The 17,504-nt window shown below is 46.7% G+C and overlaps 1 protein-coding gene across 2 annotated transcripts; it reads right to left on the bottom strand.

Annotated features, from left to right (window-relative positions):
• Window positions 1-1,292: 1,292 nt before the first annotated feature.
• KLF15 (KLF transcription factor 15) lies at window positions 1,293-17,028 on the bottom strand. Of its 2 annotated transcripts, XM_068154103.1 has the most exons (3): window positions 16,603-17,028; window positions 10,779-11,886; window positions 1,293-5,000 (listed from the first exon to the last, which is right to left on the bottom strand). In XM_068154103.1, exons 2-3 carry the CDS (start codon window positions 11,819-11,821, stop codon window positions 4,832-4,834), a joined length of 1,212 nt encoding a protein of 403 aa, XP_068010204.1. In that variant the 5' UTR covers window positions 11,822-11,886; window positions 16,603-17,028; the 3' UTR covers window positions 1,293-4,831. The 2 variants fall into 2 exon arrangements, with proteins under 2 accessions (XP_068010204.1, XP_068010206.1); XM_068154105.1 differs by lacking the exon at window positions 16,603-17,028 and having other exon boundaries at window positions 10,779-12,637.
• Window positions 17,029-17,504: the final 476 nt, after the last annotated feature.

The raw sequence follows: 17,504 nt of genomic DNA on the forward strand, positions 1-17,504 counted from the left end.
CTCCAGGGAGCTAGATTTGCCACTTTTCATCACACCACTGAGCTCAGTAGACTGGCTTGATTTCCAAAGGGGTGCTGCTTCCTGAGCTCCCTCTGAAACTGCCAGAGCTAAAAGGCCCACATAAAACAGGTAGGGCAGTAGGACCCTTCTAGAGAGTTCTACCTTGGTGACTCCCAAGTGCAATGCACCATCCAGCAAGCTCTCCTTCCTTTCTCCTTGGCATCCTTTCCAAAAGTTGGTGCAGCCTCACTTCATCCAATGTCCCATCTTTACCTTTCTTTGTTTATCTGATATCTCAATTACCTGTCCTATTTCTCTTTGCCCTCTCTAACCCCCTGTGTTTTATTGGTGTGTGATTTGCCTCATTGTCTGGGACAGAGCAGATTTGGGACTTCTAGACTCTATTCCCATTTGCCCTGGGCATTGCTCTGTAGTCTTGGACATGTCCCTCCACTGCTCTTTGTTTAGCTGTGGGTGACAGAAGTCAAGTCACCTTACAGAAATATCCTTTTACGTTTTGTATGCTTAGTTCTTACCTTGAGTACAGCCATCCCAACTGACATCTCCTCACCTCTCACACTATTCCTTCACCACTAGCTCTGATGAAGAGACCTTAAGCAGTCAGAAATGGCCAGTAAAACCTTTTAGAAACATGTGAAGATCTTACAAGTGTTAGGAATCAGATCATGACCATCATGTGAAGGCTCTAACACTGCACACATCCATTCGCACTTCAGAACCCAAATTATCAATGTTTAAAGTCGGTGTGACTTAGGCACATCTATAATGATACCACACTGTGCTTTGCCATGCAGAATTGCTGAAGCAGGGACATAATGAACTTATCTACAGTTGTGGCATCAAAGCACTTACATATATACATATTTATCTTCAAGTGGATAAAAAGAAATAAGGCTTAAGGCAAGGGCATTTTTTTCTTATGAATCAAGGCCCACACAGGCCAGTAACTCCACACAAAACAAATATTAAAATCTCTTTTGGAAATTTCTAGGAGTTTGTGACAAACTTCTGAAAACATCATTAATTTTCACGCAGAGCTAACTTCCTTTTCACAGCAAACACAGCACTAATCTGAGCAAAATGTTGTAACTTTTACATAAGCTTAGATTTCCTTAGAGGTACTAGCCAGAAAACCCCCCACAATCCACACAACCATACTTAAAATGGGGAGAGGAGGGAGAGGAGGGAGAGGAGGGAGAGGAGGGAGAGGAGGGAGAGGAGGGAGAGGAGGGAGAGGAGGGAGAGGAGGGAGAGGAGGGAGAGGAGGGAGAGGAGGGAGAGGAGGGAGAGGAGGGAGAGGAGGGAGAGGAGGGAGAGGAGGGAGAGGAGGGAGAGGAGGGAGAGGAGGGAGAGGAGGGAGAGGAGGGAGAGGAGGGAGAGGAGGGAGAGGAGGGAGAGGAGGGAGAGGAGGGAGAGGGTTTCAAGGAAAATATTCCAGGTGAAACATAGCTTAGATCTTAGATTGCTGTGTTCCAACAGCAGGTATTTTACATTACTCCACTTCAACTTTAAATATTGCCTCTTGCAGAGAAACAACAAGTTGAGCCCCGAGGGTCTTGCAGGGTAAATTGCCCAAAGTGACAGCAATATCAGAACTCCAGATGAGATGGGGAGGAGACTGAGCTGTTGGTTAAAATAAAGCAACTAGTTTAATGCATGTTGTAAATAGGGTGAGAACAGAAGGGAATCCAAGATCCTCTTGGTGCAGGCTTGCTAATTAAAGAGTATATGTGACTAGCACTCTTAAAACAGCTGTTCCTAGGACTCTGGTCTTCAGGCTACAGAACTTACATCTGCTTCATCCCTCGGTCCTCTTGCCAGACTCACTGGCATTCTCTGGGAAAATTAATCAGGGGTCTGGAGAGCCCTGACTCATCAGCTAGCATTTTGTGGTGGCTGTTCTTCAGGGAGAGACTTTAATCCCTGAGTGCCCATTAGCCTCAGAGTGATTCTTGCTGGGAGAAGATTTGGAGCCACAGTGCCACTGCTCCCATGGAGACTCAGAACCAATAACTTTGCTGGTTTCTTCTTCCAGTGGAGGCCAAGCAATCAAAAGCACAGTGCAAGAGATGTTCTGCCTTGGAGATCACCCGAGTACAATGTTCATGCTCCTGTTGTTACAAATGGGAAGCAATGGCTGTTGTAGAACAGGGTGTCTTCTCCTCAGGCCTGAGGCATGCTTTGTACCATAGATCCTCCACACCACTCTTTCAGACGTGGGATTTACAGAAGAACCATCTGAAGCACCTTGGCACCAAGACCTCTGCAGTGCCAACTCTTTCTTTCACAATCTAATCCTGTGACTACTGGTCTTATTGTTTGCTCCTTTCATCCAAGGACCACACAAACATAAATTAAGTCCCACAGCATGACTATGATGCATTATTATCCCCATTTTACAAGAAAGAGAACTGCAACACATGGCAACCGAGTCCTTCATCCTGGGTCACACAGTGAGTCACTGTCACAGTCTCCATCAAACTCTGAAGCCCTTCCTCCTTCTCTTTAGAGCTTGGATTTCCTCAAAACCTGTTTGCTCTAGTTTATTAAACACAGTTTTACTGCAGCTGCAGACCTGTTCCACAGCAGTCAGAAACCACAGAAGGCATTCGGGTCCCAGTGTGGCTGCCAGGCAAAGCGCGAGGGCTGCAGCGAAGGGAGAGCCGAAACACCTTGCACCTCCCAGGAACTCTCTGAGAGGAGAAAAATTTCTGAAGGCAACTTCAGGTCTGTTCCATCATCTCCCTGTTAACAGGCACCTGAAAGGTTATGTCCAGGTGAATCAAAATTTTAAGTGCTATTGTCCTGATTACAGAGCTGGTTACAAAGTAAATTAATGAATAATAATTTCGAGAAGGGATTTAAATTTTCCATCTTCATTTTATTGTCAAAGTAAATATATATATTTTTTTTTTTTTATGAAGAACAAAAGAAAATATACAGAATTGTAACTTATGTACACTGGCTTTATAGGTACTTTTTGTTTCCAATTTACACAAATTTTGATACGTTATTAAAAGATATTTTATATAGATATGCATCTATGTACAGTTTTATTTACATACATTCATAGGATGTGATATAAACCAGTCAATAGATGATAGTTCATTTATATTAATTTCTAGAGGACAAAAAGGAATGCATTTGCTTTAGCTAGACCTGCTGTTCTGGCACAGCACAGGCTCCTGCTCTGCCTAGCGCTAGAATTGCAGTTTCCTACTTCCCATTTCGCCAACAAAAGGACAAACAGATGCTCTCTGTGAATGGAAAGGAAATGCAACATCCATTATAAAATCGTTCCTAATTACTGAATTCTATTTTCTTCTAAAGCTTCTTACAATTGCCAGAGTTCAAAAGGAAAAACAAAACAAGAAGAAACACAAACAAAATCACTTGCCTGCTACCATCTGATTATTTGTTTAAATTCCCTTCTTAGCCAGCTACCACACAAATTTGTTTCTTTTGGCTACTGTTCTCACCCATTCGCCCACCCCAGATGCATGGAGCTCTGACATGGCTGTTGGTAAGAGGGTTAGCACTGAAGCTCACCCTTGGACAGAAGATATCACCGTGCTGCCCCACCAGGCCACGATGCCTCCCACTGCCCTCCCCCAGGTACAGGTACATCCTACAAGACCCTGCCGGCCAGCGGACAAATGGAGACCTAGCTCCAGCCAGTGAGGCACTGACTCGCAGTGGATGCTTGGGATGCCCAGTGCTCATCAGGACCACTGGGCACCTCCAGGGCTGGTGCTCTGGTTTCTCTCTGAAGATCACATAAGAGGACAGGAGCAGAGACAGGAACAGAACTCAGCCATTCTCACAAATGTCTTACTCCTGCTGTATGCACTAGGCAACAGCTCTTCTGCTAATGACAGTGGATGCTGTGAACCAGAGTCAAAGGAAAGGAGCATTTCCTTCGATGCATGGGCATCCTTTCACCCCCACAGCAGCACAGGACAGGAGAAGCATGCACATGGTATGCGCTTAGCCACACCACAAGGCTTCACTCCAAGCCATTTCATCCAGCCTGAGCTTCTGGCTTTGCTTGGGACATGCCTTTGCTTAAATACATATATTTATATATATATGTATGTGTGAATATATATACATAAATATTTATATGTAGCCCTAGCCAAGGAAAAGGTAAATGTGAGCCAGAGAAGTCAGAGAGGCACAGAGGCACATTCCAGCGCTCTTCACGCCTTGCCTCCCCCTGTCCCTAACTCCCACTGTTCCTCCTCCTATGGCCAGCCCCTACAAATCCTCAGCTCAGGCAACCCAAAAACAAAGGAGTTGTTTTCATTTCAAAAGGAATTTGCTGTTTCCAAACTGGACAAATAGAGCAGCTTAATAAAAACTCACAATGAATGGCCTGTACATGAGCAAAGCCCTGAGGAATGCCAGGGCTATAATTAACTAGCAGCAAGCAACTCTTACATTTTCCTGTGCAGCAGAAAACAGCTAAAAATAAAACACTGTAATTTCCAAAAGAAGCAGCAGCAAAAGGGGGGAAAGGTAGGAAAGGAAAATAACATCCTTAAAAAAAAAGAAAATTAAAAAAAAAATAAAAGAGAGAGAGAAAAAAAAGAAGAAGACAAAAGGAAGAAGCATCCCCCTCCCTTGACCCAAAAAGAACTTCATTCTCAAATCATCTTTAAAGGACATGGGACACTCAGACACGGTGGTATCAAGTAACAGCATTGACTGTTCAGTGGAGACAAATAAATTATCACTAGAAACACAGTGAGCGAAGTACTGTCATCAGCTGCTGTAGGATGGCTGGGCAGGAAGGGGCAAGTGGGACCAATCAGTTCACGGAGCGGACAGAGCGGTTGCTTCGTGGGAACCGATGCACCTTGACATGTTTGGACAAGTGGTCACTTCGAGCAAACTTCTTCTCACAGACAGGACACTGATAGGGTTTGACACCCGAGTGGGAGCGCCTGTGCCGGGACAGCTCATCTGACCTGGAGAACCTGCAAGAGGAGGGAAGAGAAGCCTTGTAAGATAAATGGTTGAGGTGGTTTTCTTGTTTTTTGGGTTCTTTTTGTTCTTTGTCGGTTTGGCTTGTTTACCTTGACCTAAACCAAACAACATGAGTAGCGGTCAACTAAACACTAAAACCCTTCTGGCCCCTCTGCCAGTCCCCTTCAAAGCCTGTCCCTCAGCCTCTCTCCTGCAAATACAAGCACAGACCATTCTCAAGCAGAGATAACAACCAATGTCCTGCAGGTGAGGACTGCTCCAGCCTCCCACTGCCATAAGGACAAAGGACATCCAGTAATTGCACCTAGTTTGAGGTGGCTGCCTGATAACATGCAGACATAGCTACTCAGAAGCTTATCAGATCCAGATGGAAAAATATCTTCTTTTATGTGCTTCTGTAGGCTAAATAGTAACACCTCAGTAACAGAGATGCTCAACACTGTAATAGTCAAAATCCCAACGACCATTAGCATAGTTACTTCATGAGTAGGTTGAAATCAAGATTGAAACTTTAATTACCAAAGCTGTCTCCTAGAATAATTTCAATTTTAGGCATTTCCCACCTCCATCTCCAGAGAAAAATCCCCAAATAGGCAACATGAATCCCACAGGCTTTACTGAACTCAAATAAGCTAATCTTTTGGTCCTAACAATGAGGTTGGCTCTATTTCCAGCTTGAACATGACTGGGAGCCAAAGGGTTAATTAAAAATGTCACACTAAAACAGTCCTGTCCAGATGGGTACAAAAAATTTGCTGCCTGACAAAGGGCAATTAAGTGTTTTGTTGCCAGAGCTGAAACAAAGAGCAGCACAGAAAGAGAGCTTGCAAGAAATGGTATCAGCTGTTTATTTACAATAAATAAATGAAGTCATGGGCACTAGCTGAATAAATGAAGGAAAGAACATGTAGAAAAATGTGCCCATCTGGAGCAAAATAGCACATCACCAACAGAGTGAATTCACTGCTTTTATGAAAGGGGAAAAACAGGACTTGCTGGGCTCCTATGAGTAAGTCTTTCATGCAAGAAAATAAGTTTCCACATAAAGGTTTTAATTAGCTCTGATCTCCCACCACCAGTTGAGGAACAGGGTGCACACACTAGGATGGCTGGGAACGGTATTCTTGGTTCCCACAGCTCTTCAGTCTGGTGATAGTACCCAGAGAATACTCTGAAGCCAGCACAAAGCACATGCAGATACTCACCATGGGTAAAATATGCCCAAGGGCATTTCATTCACCCATTCCCTTGGTCTGCTGCCTTGCATTTGCTTTGATATCCCCATGGTGAAAGTGTCAGATTCACCATTACAAGCAATAGGCAGATGCCCTAATGAAGCCATCACCCTGTTCCTCACCTGGGATACTTCTTCATAAAGGATATAGCAGGAGTTTCTCTTCACCCCTAGTACCTAAACATTTGCTTTCGCTAGTGACTCTATTTCCCAAAACCATGGCCTGGACCTATGAACAGCAAGGCCAGGGATTTCTCCTTAGTCCTTAGTCATGAGCTAGTTCCAGCGCCACATCCCTGGAGGATGCTCTTGTAGAACAACAGATGAATGGAGCAGGATGTTGCTTATGCAGACTACCTCTGCAGGACTCAGCGCTGGACAAGGAAAGGACCTGCTGCCAGTGGTGGGAACTGGGCCCAGGGAAAAGAGGGAGCAAAGAGGGGGAAATGGCTTTGCAAAGAGACATCTGTTTATACACAGCCTTATCACTCAGAGAAGGTGTAAAACCAGATGTGAGTGAGTTGCCTTGTCCCAGTCCTTGGCCATTAAGGTCATCATCTGCCACAGAAGCACAGTAGCACATGGCTAATCCTGCACAAGACATCTGCAAGCACATTTTGATGGGGACTGCATGGATGGTGGGGGAGAAAGAGACACATAAGAGGAACGAGCAGCTCCACTCATACTCCGAGAGCTTGGATGAATTCATCTGACAAAAATACACTCTGCCTCATAACGATGTCCTTAGCTGAAGAGGCAGGAATGTTGCAATTCTGTTCCCCAGCAGTCACGGAAAGATCAACTTACAGCGCCCACAGAAATAAACCTTGAGCTGTTGGTGTGTTTACAAAAAAACAATACAAAGGTTAGGACAAGGAAGCTGGGAGCATCTGGTGGCCTGGATCTGCAGTGAAATTGTATCTGCAGCACATTCTGGCACTAAGATCACCTCAAGAAAACTGCAAATAATTTCCAGTGGAATGCCAAATTCAAACAAACCAAGGCTTGTTGAACACCTCACTATCCCAAGTCATTACCACTTCTTCAAAAGGAAAGGTGGAGGAATCCGGGCAATCCCATAGGAACTAAAGAATCTCCTTCATTCTTTCATCTGGTGGGATCCCAAAGGACTTGTAACTATATCTCCTTTGGAAACAAACCTTACAGCTCCCTGATGCATAGAATGTGTCCTGTATCTCCTGGTCAAACAAGGACATCACTATATGGTTCACATGGCAAGAAACGTCAATAGCTTCAGCCAAGTACTCCATGGTCCCAGCATGGCCACCAGCCATTGAGAATGACCCAGGTCATACCTTCCCTCTCCATTAGGGAGACTCTATATTCATTCTGCCTATCCCCATAGCACCACTACAGCAAACCAGCACTTCTCTCACATACCTGCAAACCCCTTTGCAAAGTACCAGCAAAAAAGGTGTCTGCGAGATGCCAACCACATGCACGGTCAGCCCCAAACTCACTCAGTCCACACACTGTCCTGGCCACTTGCATTACAAACCTTTAAAGTCTCCCTACCACACCAGTCAGAGCTTTGCATTGCACACTGTCACCTGCAGCATTGGCTGTAGGGAAGCACCTACAACCCAACAGATGGTGAAAACACTTAAATGCAATTGCCTAATGCACCACTGCAGCTTTGTACACTGCTGCACCAGGGAGCGACAGCAGGAGATTCTCCTGCTCCATGCCATAGCACAGCTGCTGGGGACTAGCTCACACAGCAGCTCAGCTTTTTGGTCAGGGCTGTCTCAGAAGCAGCTCTAACCAGAGGCTGACATGTGCCAAAGGTACAAGCTGGTATGCCACGGATCAGCACACTGCCCGGTACAGCAGGCTATCGAATGCAACGGGTCACCAGCCACTTATGAATGCCTCTCTGCAGCCTGCCCAAAACAACTCTTGTCCTGTGCCAACAAAGAACACAAGCAAGCAGGGTTCAGCCTCCTCTAAGGAGGTGCTTAGGGCTGTCCAGCTGTCCTAGGGGCTAGCGAAAAGGTCTGCTGCATGCACATCCCTACCCTGGTGCACTTAAAGCATGGAGCTTCACCATAACAGGTCTGCCCAGAGAGCCAGGAAAGCTTTAACCCCCCACAGCTCAGCCTCTTTGTGCTAGGCAACGCTGGTTTGTTTTTGAAAGTGCTGTCTTCAGTGAGGTCAGACCTTAAGTGTCTTTGGTGAAAAAATAAATACGCAAGCACAAGAACGCAGAGAAAGGAGGGGGGAATTGGAGCCCAGCAGTGGTTTAGTGCTTGAATTACTTTGAGATGATACAAAACTGGGAGCAAACAGAGAGTCCAGATGCGTTTGACTTAAGTCATGTGAGATCACAGCCCTCACTGAACTTGTGGAAAGGGTAAACACACTTTATTGATGAAAGGGGACCGAGTAATTTAGTGCTCAATTTGGCCTGGCCTTTGATGTGGGAGCAGCATGTAGGGTATGTGCAGGAATCTCAGGCTGGTGGTAAGGACTGATGTGAGCCCAAGAGGTAGCTCCTCAAGTGCTGCCTCCCTGCTTGAAGCTGAGCCCTTCCAAAGTTTGGGGGTGTTGGGAACTGGGGTGCCAGCCTGGGCTGTGAAATGCAACAAGATGAACAGCAATAGTGTGCTTGAAAATCCCTTCCAGCAGCTGTTTGTGGACAAGAGACACACTCCTCACAGCTAAGGGGATTACATTCTCATCCCTGTTGGGCTCCTCAGCGTTAAAAAGTTGTTGCTGGCTAAGAGTGGAGGTTCAGCGTGCTCCCAGTTGTGGGACCTGCTCTTCTCCTGCCCACCTTACACCTACATCCTGCTTTTGATCCACTCCAATCGCTGTAACACTGGGAGATGGCAGGCACGCCAGCGCAGTTCAGTCTCCATTCCTTACGACTTAATGTTTTTCCTAAATGCTCCCCTTGGTTTCAACATCTGTGAAATACCATCTCTGTAATAAGCCAGAGCTGGAGAAAGTCACCCACAGGCAAAACCTCAAGCTCCTGAACTTGAGCCACAGAAGCCACTGTGAGCACTGGTATAAATCTCAGACAAACTCTCGCATGCCTCGTGCATTTGTCACAAAAATCAGTTTTGCTCACATCCCAGCACAAGGAAAGCCAACCTGACACCCACAGGCATGTTCACATCTGCTGCCTGTATGCACATACTCTAGCAACCAAATAAACAGGACCAAGTGCCTGTGCTGGAGGTCAGGAGCAAAACAGACTACAGTTTATGGGACCGACCAGCTAAAGAACACAACTTGAACTTTAGTGCATCTTGAGCAGTGAGCCACTGAGCCTGGCTCATGAGAAGCACTATAAACTGATATGGTAAAGAAAATCATCACAGAAATTAATTGTATTAGTCCTTGTCCTTCTGAGAGGCAAATTTCAAGCTGGTCCAGGTGGTGAGCAGAGGATTCAGCTCTATTCTGACCTTTTCCCTCAAACCAACCCAGCCATCTCTAACCGCTGCATGTCTCACATACTTGCATTTTTATACAACTCTGTTATTTTTTACCCCATCTGTTCCCCATGATCACAACTCCTTTCCTCATTAGACATTGCTCACTGAAGCTCTGCAGGATGTTCTTTGAAAGAAGTCTGGTTTAATTTAATGCAAGGGAAGTAAGATTTTGTTCTCTCCTGTCACAGTTCGTGGTGCTGTACATTAACACTTGCCAGCAAGCAGGCTAGTAACACAGCTGCTTGGAAAGAGGGGAGGAAGGCTCCTGTCAAAATTTCCTTAAATATTTGGGGGGAAAAAAACCAAACCACCACCTACTTTTTCTTTTAATCTTTCAACTAGTAGATACCCTCTGTGAAACGTTTTGCTCAAACCTGCACTCTTTCATTCACTCCACTTCAGCCTTCTGGTTGTGTTGTTACATCTGACAGCCTGCTGCAACTCTGAGTGGCACCCATGCATTTTTCTGAATCAGTGCAGAGAATAAAACCAAGAGCACACTGGAGTGTCACTGCCAGCATTTCCAGAAGGAGTGGGATGGAATGCAATTTTGAAGAATCTGAACAGAATGCTGCTGCTCTTAACCAGACTCACTTGTCACAGCCCTTCAGCGATCGCATCAGCCCCACACAGTCGAATCCACGTGGCCATGCACAGCGATTCTGCCCTAAATCACCCAGTTCACTTACAGCCTTCAGCTGGGACCAGACAAGTATCTGCTGTGGCTGGTGTGTGGCAACCAGACCCATGTGAACACAAGGCACTGCCTGTGGTAATAAGATTAATCTGACCCTTTTGGAATGAAATACAAATTACCGTGGATTACTTTTTATTTTTAAAGTCACTTAAACAGCTGGTGCCAGCAGGTGATGCTCTGCTATTTAATTTACCAAAGCCCCTGGATTACCTAACAGGAAGAAATAGATCTTAGTTCTCAAACCAATCAAACAAGTTTGGGGAACAGAAACAGTTTATAAGTCAGTCTGCAAACCCATTTGCTTGGCAAGTTAGGTCAAGTGAGCAAAAAGGAGAAGAAGGATTGGGCAGTGCTGCACCCCAATACTAACCTCCATCCACAACCCGGCCACGTGCATGCAAAAGGCTTTTCTCCTGTATGTCTCCTCAGGTGGGCTTTCAAATGGCTGCTTTTTGTGTACATCTTAGTACAACCAGGAAAAGAACATTTGTGCATTTTAATGAGTTCTGCTGCAGGGGTCTTTTGAAATTTCTGACCCATGATGATTCCCGTCTGACCCTGGATCATACCTCCTGGCCCAATTGGCTTGGCAGCGATGGGGACAGGAGCAATGCGGACAAATTTAGAGGACAAGTTCAAATTGGACGACTGAACTATTTGAGGCACAAGGGCAAACGTTTGTCCTTGGATGTTGACTAGGAGCTGTGCAATTTTAATGTTCTCTTGTGCTGGTCCTTGGGAACTGGGGCTCGTGTTGGACTCCTGTTTGACCTGTACGGGTTGAATTTGAAGCATAACTGGTATCCCATTCTCCAGGGTCATTCCTCCATTTGAAGCTTGGCCACCTTCCGTTGAGCTGCTCAGCTGTTCATTTTTACTCTCTTTTAAACTAGTGCTGGGTAACATATGGTCTTTTTGCTGTAGTGAAGCAACAGAAATTTGGCTGCAAGCTCTCAAGTCCTTGGTCTCACTTTTAGGTCTGTCTTTGAGCTCCAGCTCCATGTTCTCCTCCAGAAATTCCTCAATTTCCTCAAGCGTGGGCTGAAATGGTCCTGAGTCTTCCATATCCACAGCAAATTCAGGCAACCTAAAGTACTCCTCTTTCACTACTGGCTGAAGTCTCCTTTTGTCCCACCATGATGCAGTGGTGCTCCCCAAAGAAGCCTGGGACAGTAAGTAGTCTAAGATACTGTCCTGGCTTTCTGCACTAGATGTGCTTCCATAGCTGGAGCTGAGAATCTGGGAGTCAGGACTAGAACAAGAACAAAAGCTGGAGGAGTCGCTGTCATCTTCTGACAGGGGGGAGGGTAGCATTTGGTAGGACCTCACCCCTGCTGTCATGTCCCCAAAGTATCCAAGAGAAGATCTTGTAGATGAAAAGGATTCATCAGTAGGCAGCAAGTGATCCACCATTCCTGAGCGATCTCTTATGGATATCCCAAGAGCATATACCAGGCGGTGAAAGTTCAGGTGAGAGCCTGAGTGTAGGAAAACAAAAACAGCAACAGTCAGAAGTTGGTTTAATCATTTATCTCCATGAACCAAAGCTTGTAAAGTCCTCTTGCTCATAGGAAAATCCAAAGCATCCAGTCTCACTGAGTACACATGCTGCTACACGCTTTGATATGTCTGTACCACCCCCTGAGGACTGTCGGGGCCAAAGTGTTTTGGAGGATTGCACCACATATTTGCAAAAGAATTCTTTCAGAAATCATTTCCCAACTGTGTGCATTCTAGATTTACAGCTCCCTTCCAGAATATTACTGGCAAGAGAAAAAGAAATTATGTGCTTTCACCTAAAAGTGAAAACTAGAGCCAAAGAAGGAAACTGTGAGAAAAAAACCAAGGGGTTGAAATTTTAACCATTCAAAAAAAAAAAATTAATAAAAAAAAAGTTTATTGCTCATGGCCATAAAATGCAAATCCTTTCCTTATCTTGTAGCTTTCCACCAACCTTATTTTTAACTTCCTCAGTTCCACAAATACAGGCTAATCAGCATAATGAAAGGATCAATCTGTCAGGAGCCAAAAATATTTACTGTGCTTCAGCATTTACTAGGTGGATTTTCCCCTCCAGATGTAATGAATCAGTGTGCCAACGTCATCCTCACCTGCCTTTAATGAGGCTGGCACTGCACTGAGCTAATTACCATGTCCTGGCAAGCCATCTGGTGGCTGGTTTCACTTCATCACTCCACATTCCCCCCTCTCTCGGTAGGGAGGTTGAGGGGATCTGACCTTCATGCCAGTTGCTAAACTGGGAGGGCTTATACAGCTCCTCTCCCGTATCTCAATTCACTGTGACCCATGGTGGGCAGCCACACTTCCAATTTCCCCACTGTGTTGAGGCAGCAAGCAGACAGCATCCCGTAAAGCCCCCATTGCAAACCCACAAGGGCAAAATCTATCCTCCCCAGCACAGCCCAGCGACAGCAACACTGACGGCTTGCTGACAGTGGTAACCATCCTGTGCTTCACCAATTAAGTCAAGCAAACTTCCTAGAAAGGTTTCTGGAGAGGGGAAGGCAGGAAGGTCACTTGTGTATTTGTTTCCGCGGGGGGGGGGGGGGGAATGAATAAATAAATTGCTTGCAGAGGGAGACCTCCTCAGAGAGCAAATGCAGAGACTCCCAGGCAGAGCAAACACTGGCCACAGTCATTCACTCAAGGTGACTGACTGGGAACAGAGCTGTGTATGTGCATAATAAAACAACTCTTTCTGTGGAAGGTATGTGGACTGCAGAGATAGAAGTCATTTGATCAGCCTATGAGGTTTTGTGTGTGTGTGTGAATTAGCAGGCATGTGACCCAGCGTGAAGGAAATGCCAGTCAATCTTGTTACACGCTGTCATTTTCCACAGGCTCTGCCGCTGCGCTTTGGAGGCTTTGCCATGAATAGTCAATAGCTCCCAGTTTTGTGCAGGGAAAGGGATGGTTGTTACTGCCACTGCGGAGCATCCTTGCTGCCTGATCTCCAAAATATGCCCTGCCTTAGCTTTCTCTGGAGAAAAATCTAAAGGCATCCATGTGCTCAGTGCCGCAGCGAACGCAGAGTGAGAGATCTTACACAACATTCTTAAAGAGCTCAATCCCCTTGGAAGCTTCTATTGATATTTCATGGGAAACAGGGGGACAATAACCCAGTGTTTCTTAAAGCTACAGCTTCCTCCTTCACACACACACGGAGGAAGCAGCGGCAGGCTGAAAGGAAGACTTAGGAGTGAGATTGCACATTTTCCTGGTACGCGTGGCCTGTCAGCTCTTCTGCTGAACCGATAATGAAATACCCACATGTGCCGAGCACGAGGAAGTTCAAACAGAGGTTAGTGGCTCTCTTTTGTGACCTTAGAGCATAATCATTTCTTGTAGTAAAAGTGAAGAGTCAGATGAGCTGAACTATTTCTGGCACACACAATTACATTTTTTTCTTCCCTCCCCCCCCCCAATCTCTGTGTTGACAGAAAGTTCCTTCAGCAGAAATCATAGAGCTGACCTACTCCCACTTCGAAACAGAAAAAACAATCCGCTCTGAGAAGTTTGTATTGGCTTCCCCTAAGAATTCACCCAAGCAGCTTGTTTGCATCTTGCACCAAAACTGGTGACTGCCTTGTGCAATGTGGGGCAGAAAGGAGGACTTGCCCTTGCATGGTTTCTGATCCTCCCTCTTCCCTTTCTCTACACTCAGCTTCCAAAGAATGGTGCTGAGTGAAACCTGGACTGCAACGTGGTTATTTTCTAAGAAAAGCTGGCATGCTCCACGTGCAGGGAAAGAGCATGCACCTAAACCAGCTGGGAAAGCTCTTCCAAAAAACACCCCAAAAACCCACACCAACCCCTTCCCCCCACCAAAACAACAACAAAAACCCACAACAAAACAACAACAAAGAAAAAAAACCCACATACAAAACAACTCCACATAACCATCATCGTCCTCCCCGCCCCCCAAAAAACCAAATAACCCCAAACAACAAAATAGAACAAAACAAAAACAACATTAAAAATAAAAGTTTAAGTTTTCATTAAAGTGCCCTTAAGGACTAGGAAGCCACATATCAAATATATCCATACATATAACTCAAAGGAAACTGAACCCTAACTTGAACAATGGCTTAAAGAGGAGAGAGAAGGGTAAGCCACACACTGCTGTGAGCAACATACCTTGGCAGAAGGCAGCCAGCATGCTCATTTCCCCATTGCTTTTGACAAGAAGCAATGTCACTTGGTGAAACCAGAGACATATGAAGAAGAGATGGGACTGTCAGACTTGCCCCTGTGTAGATCCAGGCACATTACAGGCCAGATCTGCTTTCTGTGCGCTCTCAAAACTTGCAGAACAGCCAAGAAGATTTTGGGGAATGCCTGGAATGCAGGATCAGGCCCGGGCTATATTTTATCCTAAAGGCCAGACCAAAAGGCTTACATCCCTACCTTGCCACAACCAGAAGATTAAAATAAATAGACAAAAAACAATCCAAACCAAAACAACTCCCCCCACCCCAAAATAAAACCTAAAAACAACACCAAAAAAACCACCAATAACAAAAAAGGCCAGAGCTCCACAAGCTAGGAAAACTAATAATGCAGAAGGACTTTCATCTTTAGGAGCCCTGAAAACACGTTAGAAATGTAAGCACCTAGAGAGGGATCTGAAAAACAGCCACTTGGGAAATGAAATACAGCAGCTGTTCAACAGCACACAGCAGCACCAGAGTCTCCAGCTTTTAAGAGTTCCCCGGGTTGTTACGATGTCCTTTCTGCCAGAAACATATTGTTCTGTTTAAAACCTCTCTATCTAATCCCCAGCTAAATAAACGAAACAAAACAACGGAACAGCAAAAAAACAACCACCCCACCACCACCCTAACCAACAACAAAAAAATCCTCCAAACAAACTGACAATAAAAAAACACCCAAATAAAAATGAAAAAAGAAAGCCAACACAACAGAGGTATATTCTGACTCAGAACAACATTAAAATGTGATGGCCTGGGAAGGTGCTGGAACTCGGGGACAATATCCCCCAGGCTGTCATTTCAGTCCAGCGCAACTGATCCCACAGCAGTGTATGGGCTCAGATACGCTGACAGTCTTACCCTATGCATACTGCTACAGCTTTTTTTGGTTTAGGGCTAATCTCTTCAGGGTTTCCTCTTGTTCCCTAGAAGGATTTAAATCTGTTCAGGCTGACTTCTGCTCCACAGACAGAACCATAAACCAGATAGCAAACCAGACTCATCATTTCTATGAAATTAAACTAGAAATACATGAGGAAAACAAAAAACAACCCACTAAATGATAATTACTATTTTAAAGCAAATAAATAAAATAAATCAAGAGCCAGGAAGAGACTCATTTGCTCTCATCCATTCTGCAAGGTGGCTGTGCTGTTCCCTGGACACCAGCCGGGGAAGGGGGGAGAAAAGCAGAAATTATTTAGGGTCTACCCATTGGTTTGGGTTTTTCCAAACCCACCGCCTTCGGGAAGCTACAGCTACGTTCCTAAAGCGTTATTTTCTGGAAGCTAACTCCCTCCAGCACAAAACTTTGGCTACCACAAGAGGAAGCATTTGATCCGCAACGAGTGCTGCCACCCTGCTCCCCCACCAACCCGGGCTGACAGCCCGGACAGTGCGAGCTACCGGGGACGGGCGGCACACACAGACTGTTCTCACCCCACCACAAGTACAACAAGGTTTCCAAGGCTGCAAAGCCTTCGCTCATTTGGTTTCCTCGTGGTGTTTTCTGGATGTTGTTGACGGTTTGATTTATTTTTTTTTTTTAATATATAATTATTTTTAATTGGTTTCCTGCTCCCTCCATTCTCTTTTAGGAGGTTTGAGGTGCCCGAGCACACACACCACCACCCCGGCGTAGTCCCCTTGTCGCGATGACCGGGAGTAACCCGCCCCCCCCCCCCCCCAGCCTGTCACACCATGGCACAGCACGGCTCCAACCCGAAAACAGTATCCCCCAGCCCTGGCCGCAGCCTAGCACCCCCCTGCTGCACCACGGGGTAGAGGATTTAACCTTCCACCCCACCGTGACGGGGCAGTATCGGCACAAACACCACCACCACCCTGCCCCCCGTCTCTCCCCCGCGTCCCGGGCTGCTGGTGCTGCGGCAACGGGGCGTGGGGGCTCCGCTAGCGGAACGAAGCCCCGCGCAAACCTCCGCACCTCTCGCACACCCTTACCTGAACTCCTCTGCAAGCCGAGGACAGGAGGGTAAATACCCAGAACGACCAGAAGAACGCAAAAACAACAATGAAAACTGGGGGGGAGAGGAGGAGGAGTGTGGGAGGGTGGTGAAACCAGCAGCAAAACCAAACCACGAGAACGAGATTAAAAAGCAAAACAAAAAAAAAAAATTCTGGAAATATATCTATACGTGTAGATATAGATTAAAAGAAAACAAAACAAGAATGGGGCAAACAAAAAACCCCAACAAACGCTAAAAATGCAAAACGTAGAACACAACGAAGCGACGAAGCCCCCTACGACAGACACCCAGCGCCAGAGACGAGGCGAGAAGGACCGGGCAAGGTCGGGCGGCGCAGGGCAGCGCGGAGCGGACGGAGCAGCGGCGAGCGGGCGCAGCTCCCCCGGGAGGCGGGTGCGCGGCTGCGGAGCGCGGCCCCGTTCCCGTAGTACTATATCCCCCTCACATGACGGGCGCCCGGCGACGGCGGGGGAGGCCGGGGAGAGGCTCGACCGCGTTCGCCCTCCCCATTGGCCGCGCCGAGCCGGGGGCCGGCCTGCTACCGGCCTCAATGGGAACCGCGGCACCGCCCGGCTCCGCACGGCCCGGCCCCCGGGGCGGGGCCCGAGAGGGTTAGCACATGGGCGAGCCCCCGGTGGTGTGCAGGAGTGTGGGGCTTGCAATGCCTGGCAGCGTGTGAGTCATAGAACGGTTTGGGTTGGAAGGGAATCTCCGGCCCCAGGCAAACCCCTGGAAGTGCTCAAGCCCGTGGGCACGTAGAGGCGCCTGGAGAGGAAGGGTGCAACTCCCGGGAAGGATGCAAATCCTCTCCGTGCCCTTTCCCTGCTACTCCCTAGCACTCCTGCTCCATGCCCTCGCACCTGACCCTTTCCTGCC

Source organism: Melanerpes formicivorus, unplaced genomic scaffold (assembly GCF_026170545.1).
Source record: "Melanerpes formicivorus ecotype bairdi unplaced genomic scaffold, bMelFor1.0.p_v2 SCAF_28, whole genome shotgun sequence".
Lineage (NCBI taxonomy): Eukaryota > Metazoa > Chordata > Aves > Piciformes > Picidae > Melanerpes > Melanerpes formicivorus.

Bases quoted from the DNA above. Each gene is read 5' to 3' on its own strand.
- KLF15 (XM_068154103.1), bottom strand. From the start codon at position 11,821: ATGGTGGATCACTTGCTGCCTACTGATGAATCCTTTTCATCTACAAGA. The intron at 5,001-10,778 runs GTTAGTATTGGG...CTCCTCTTGCAG, and splicing joins TGGCCGGGTTGTGGATGGAG to GTTCTCCAGGTCAGATGAGC.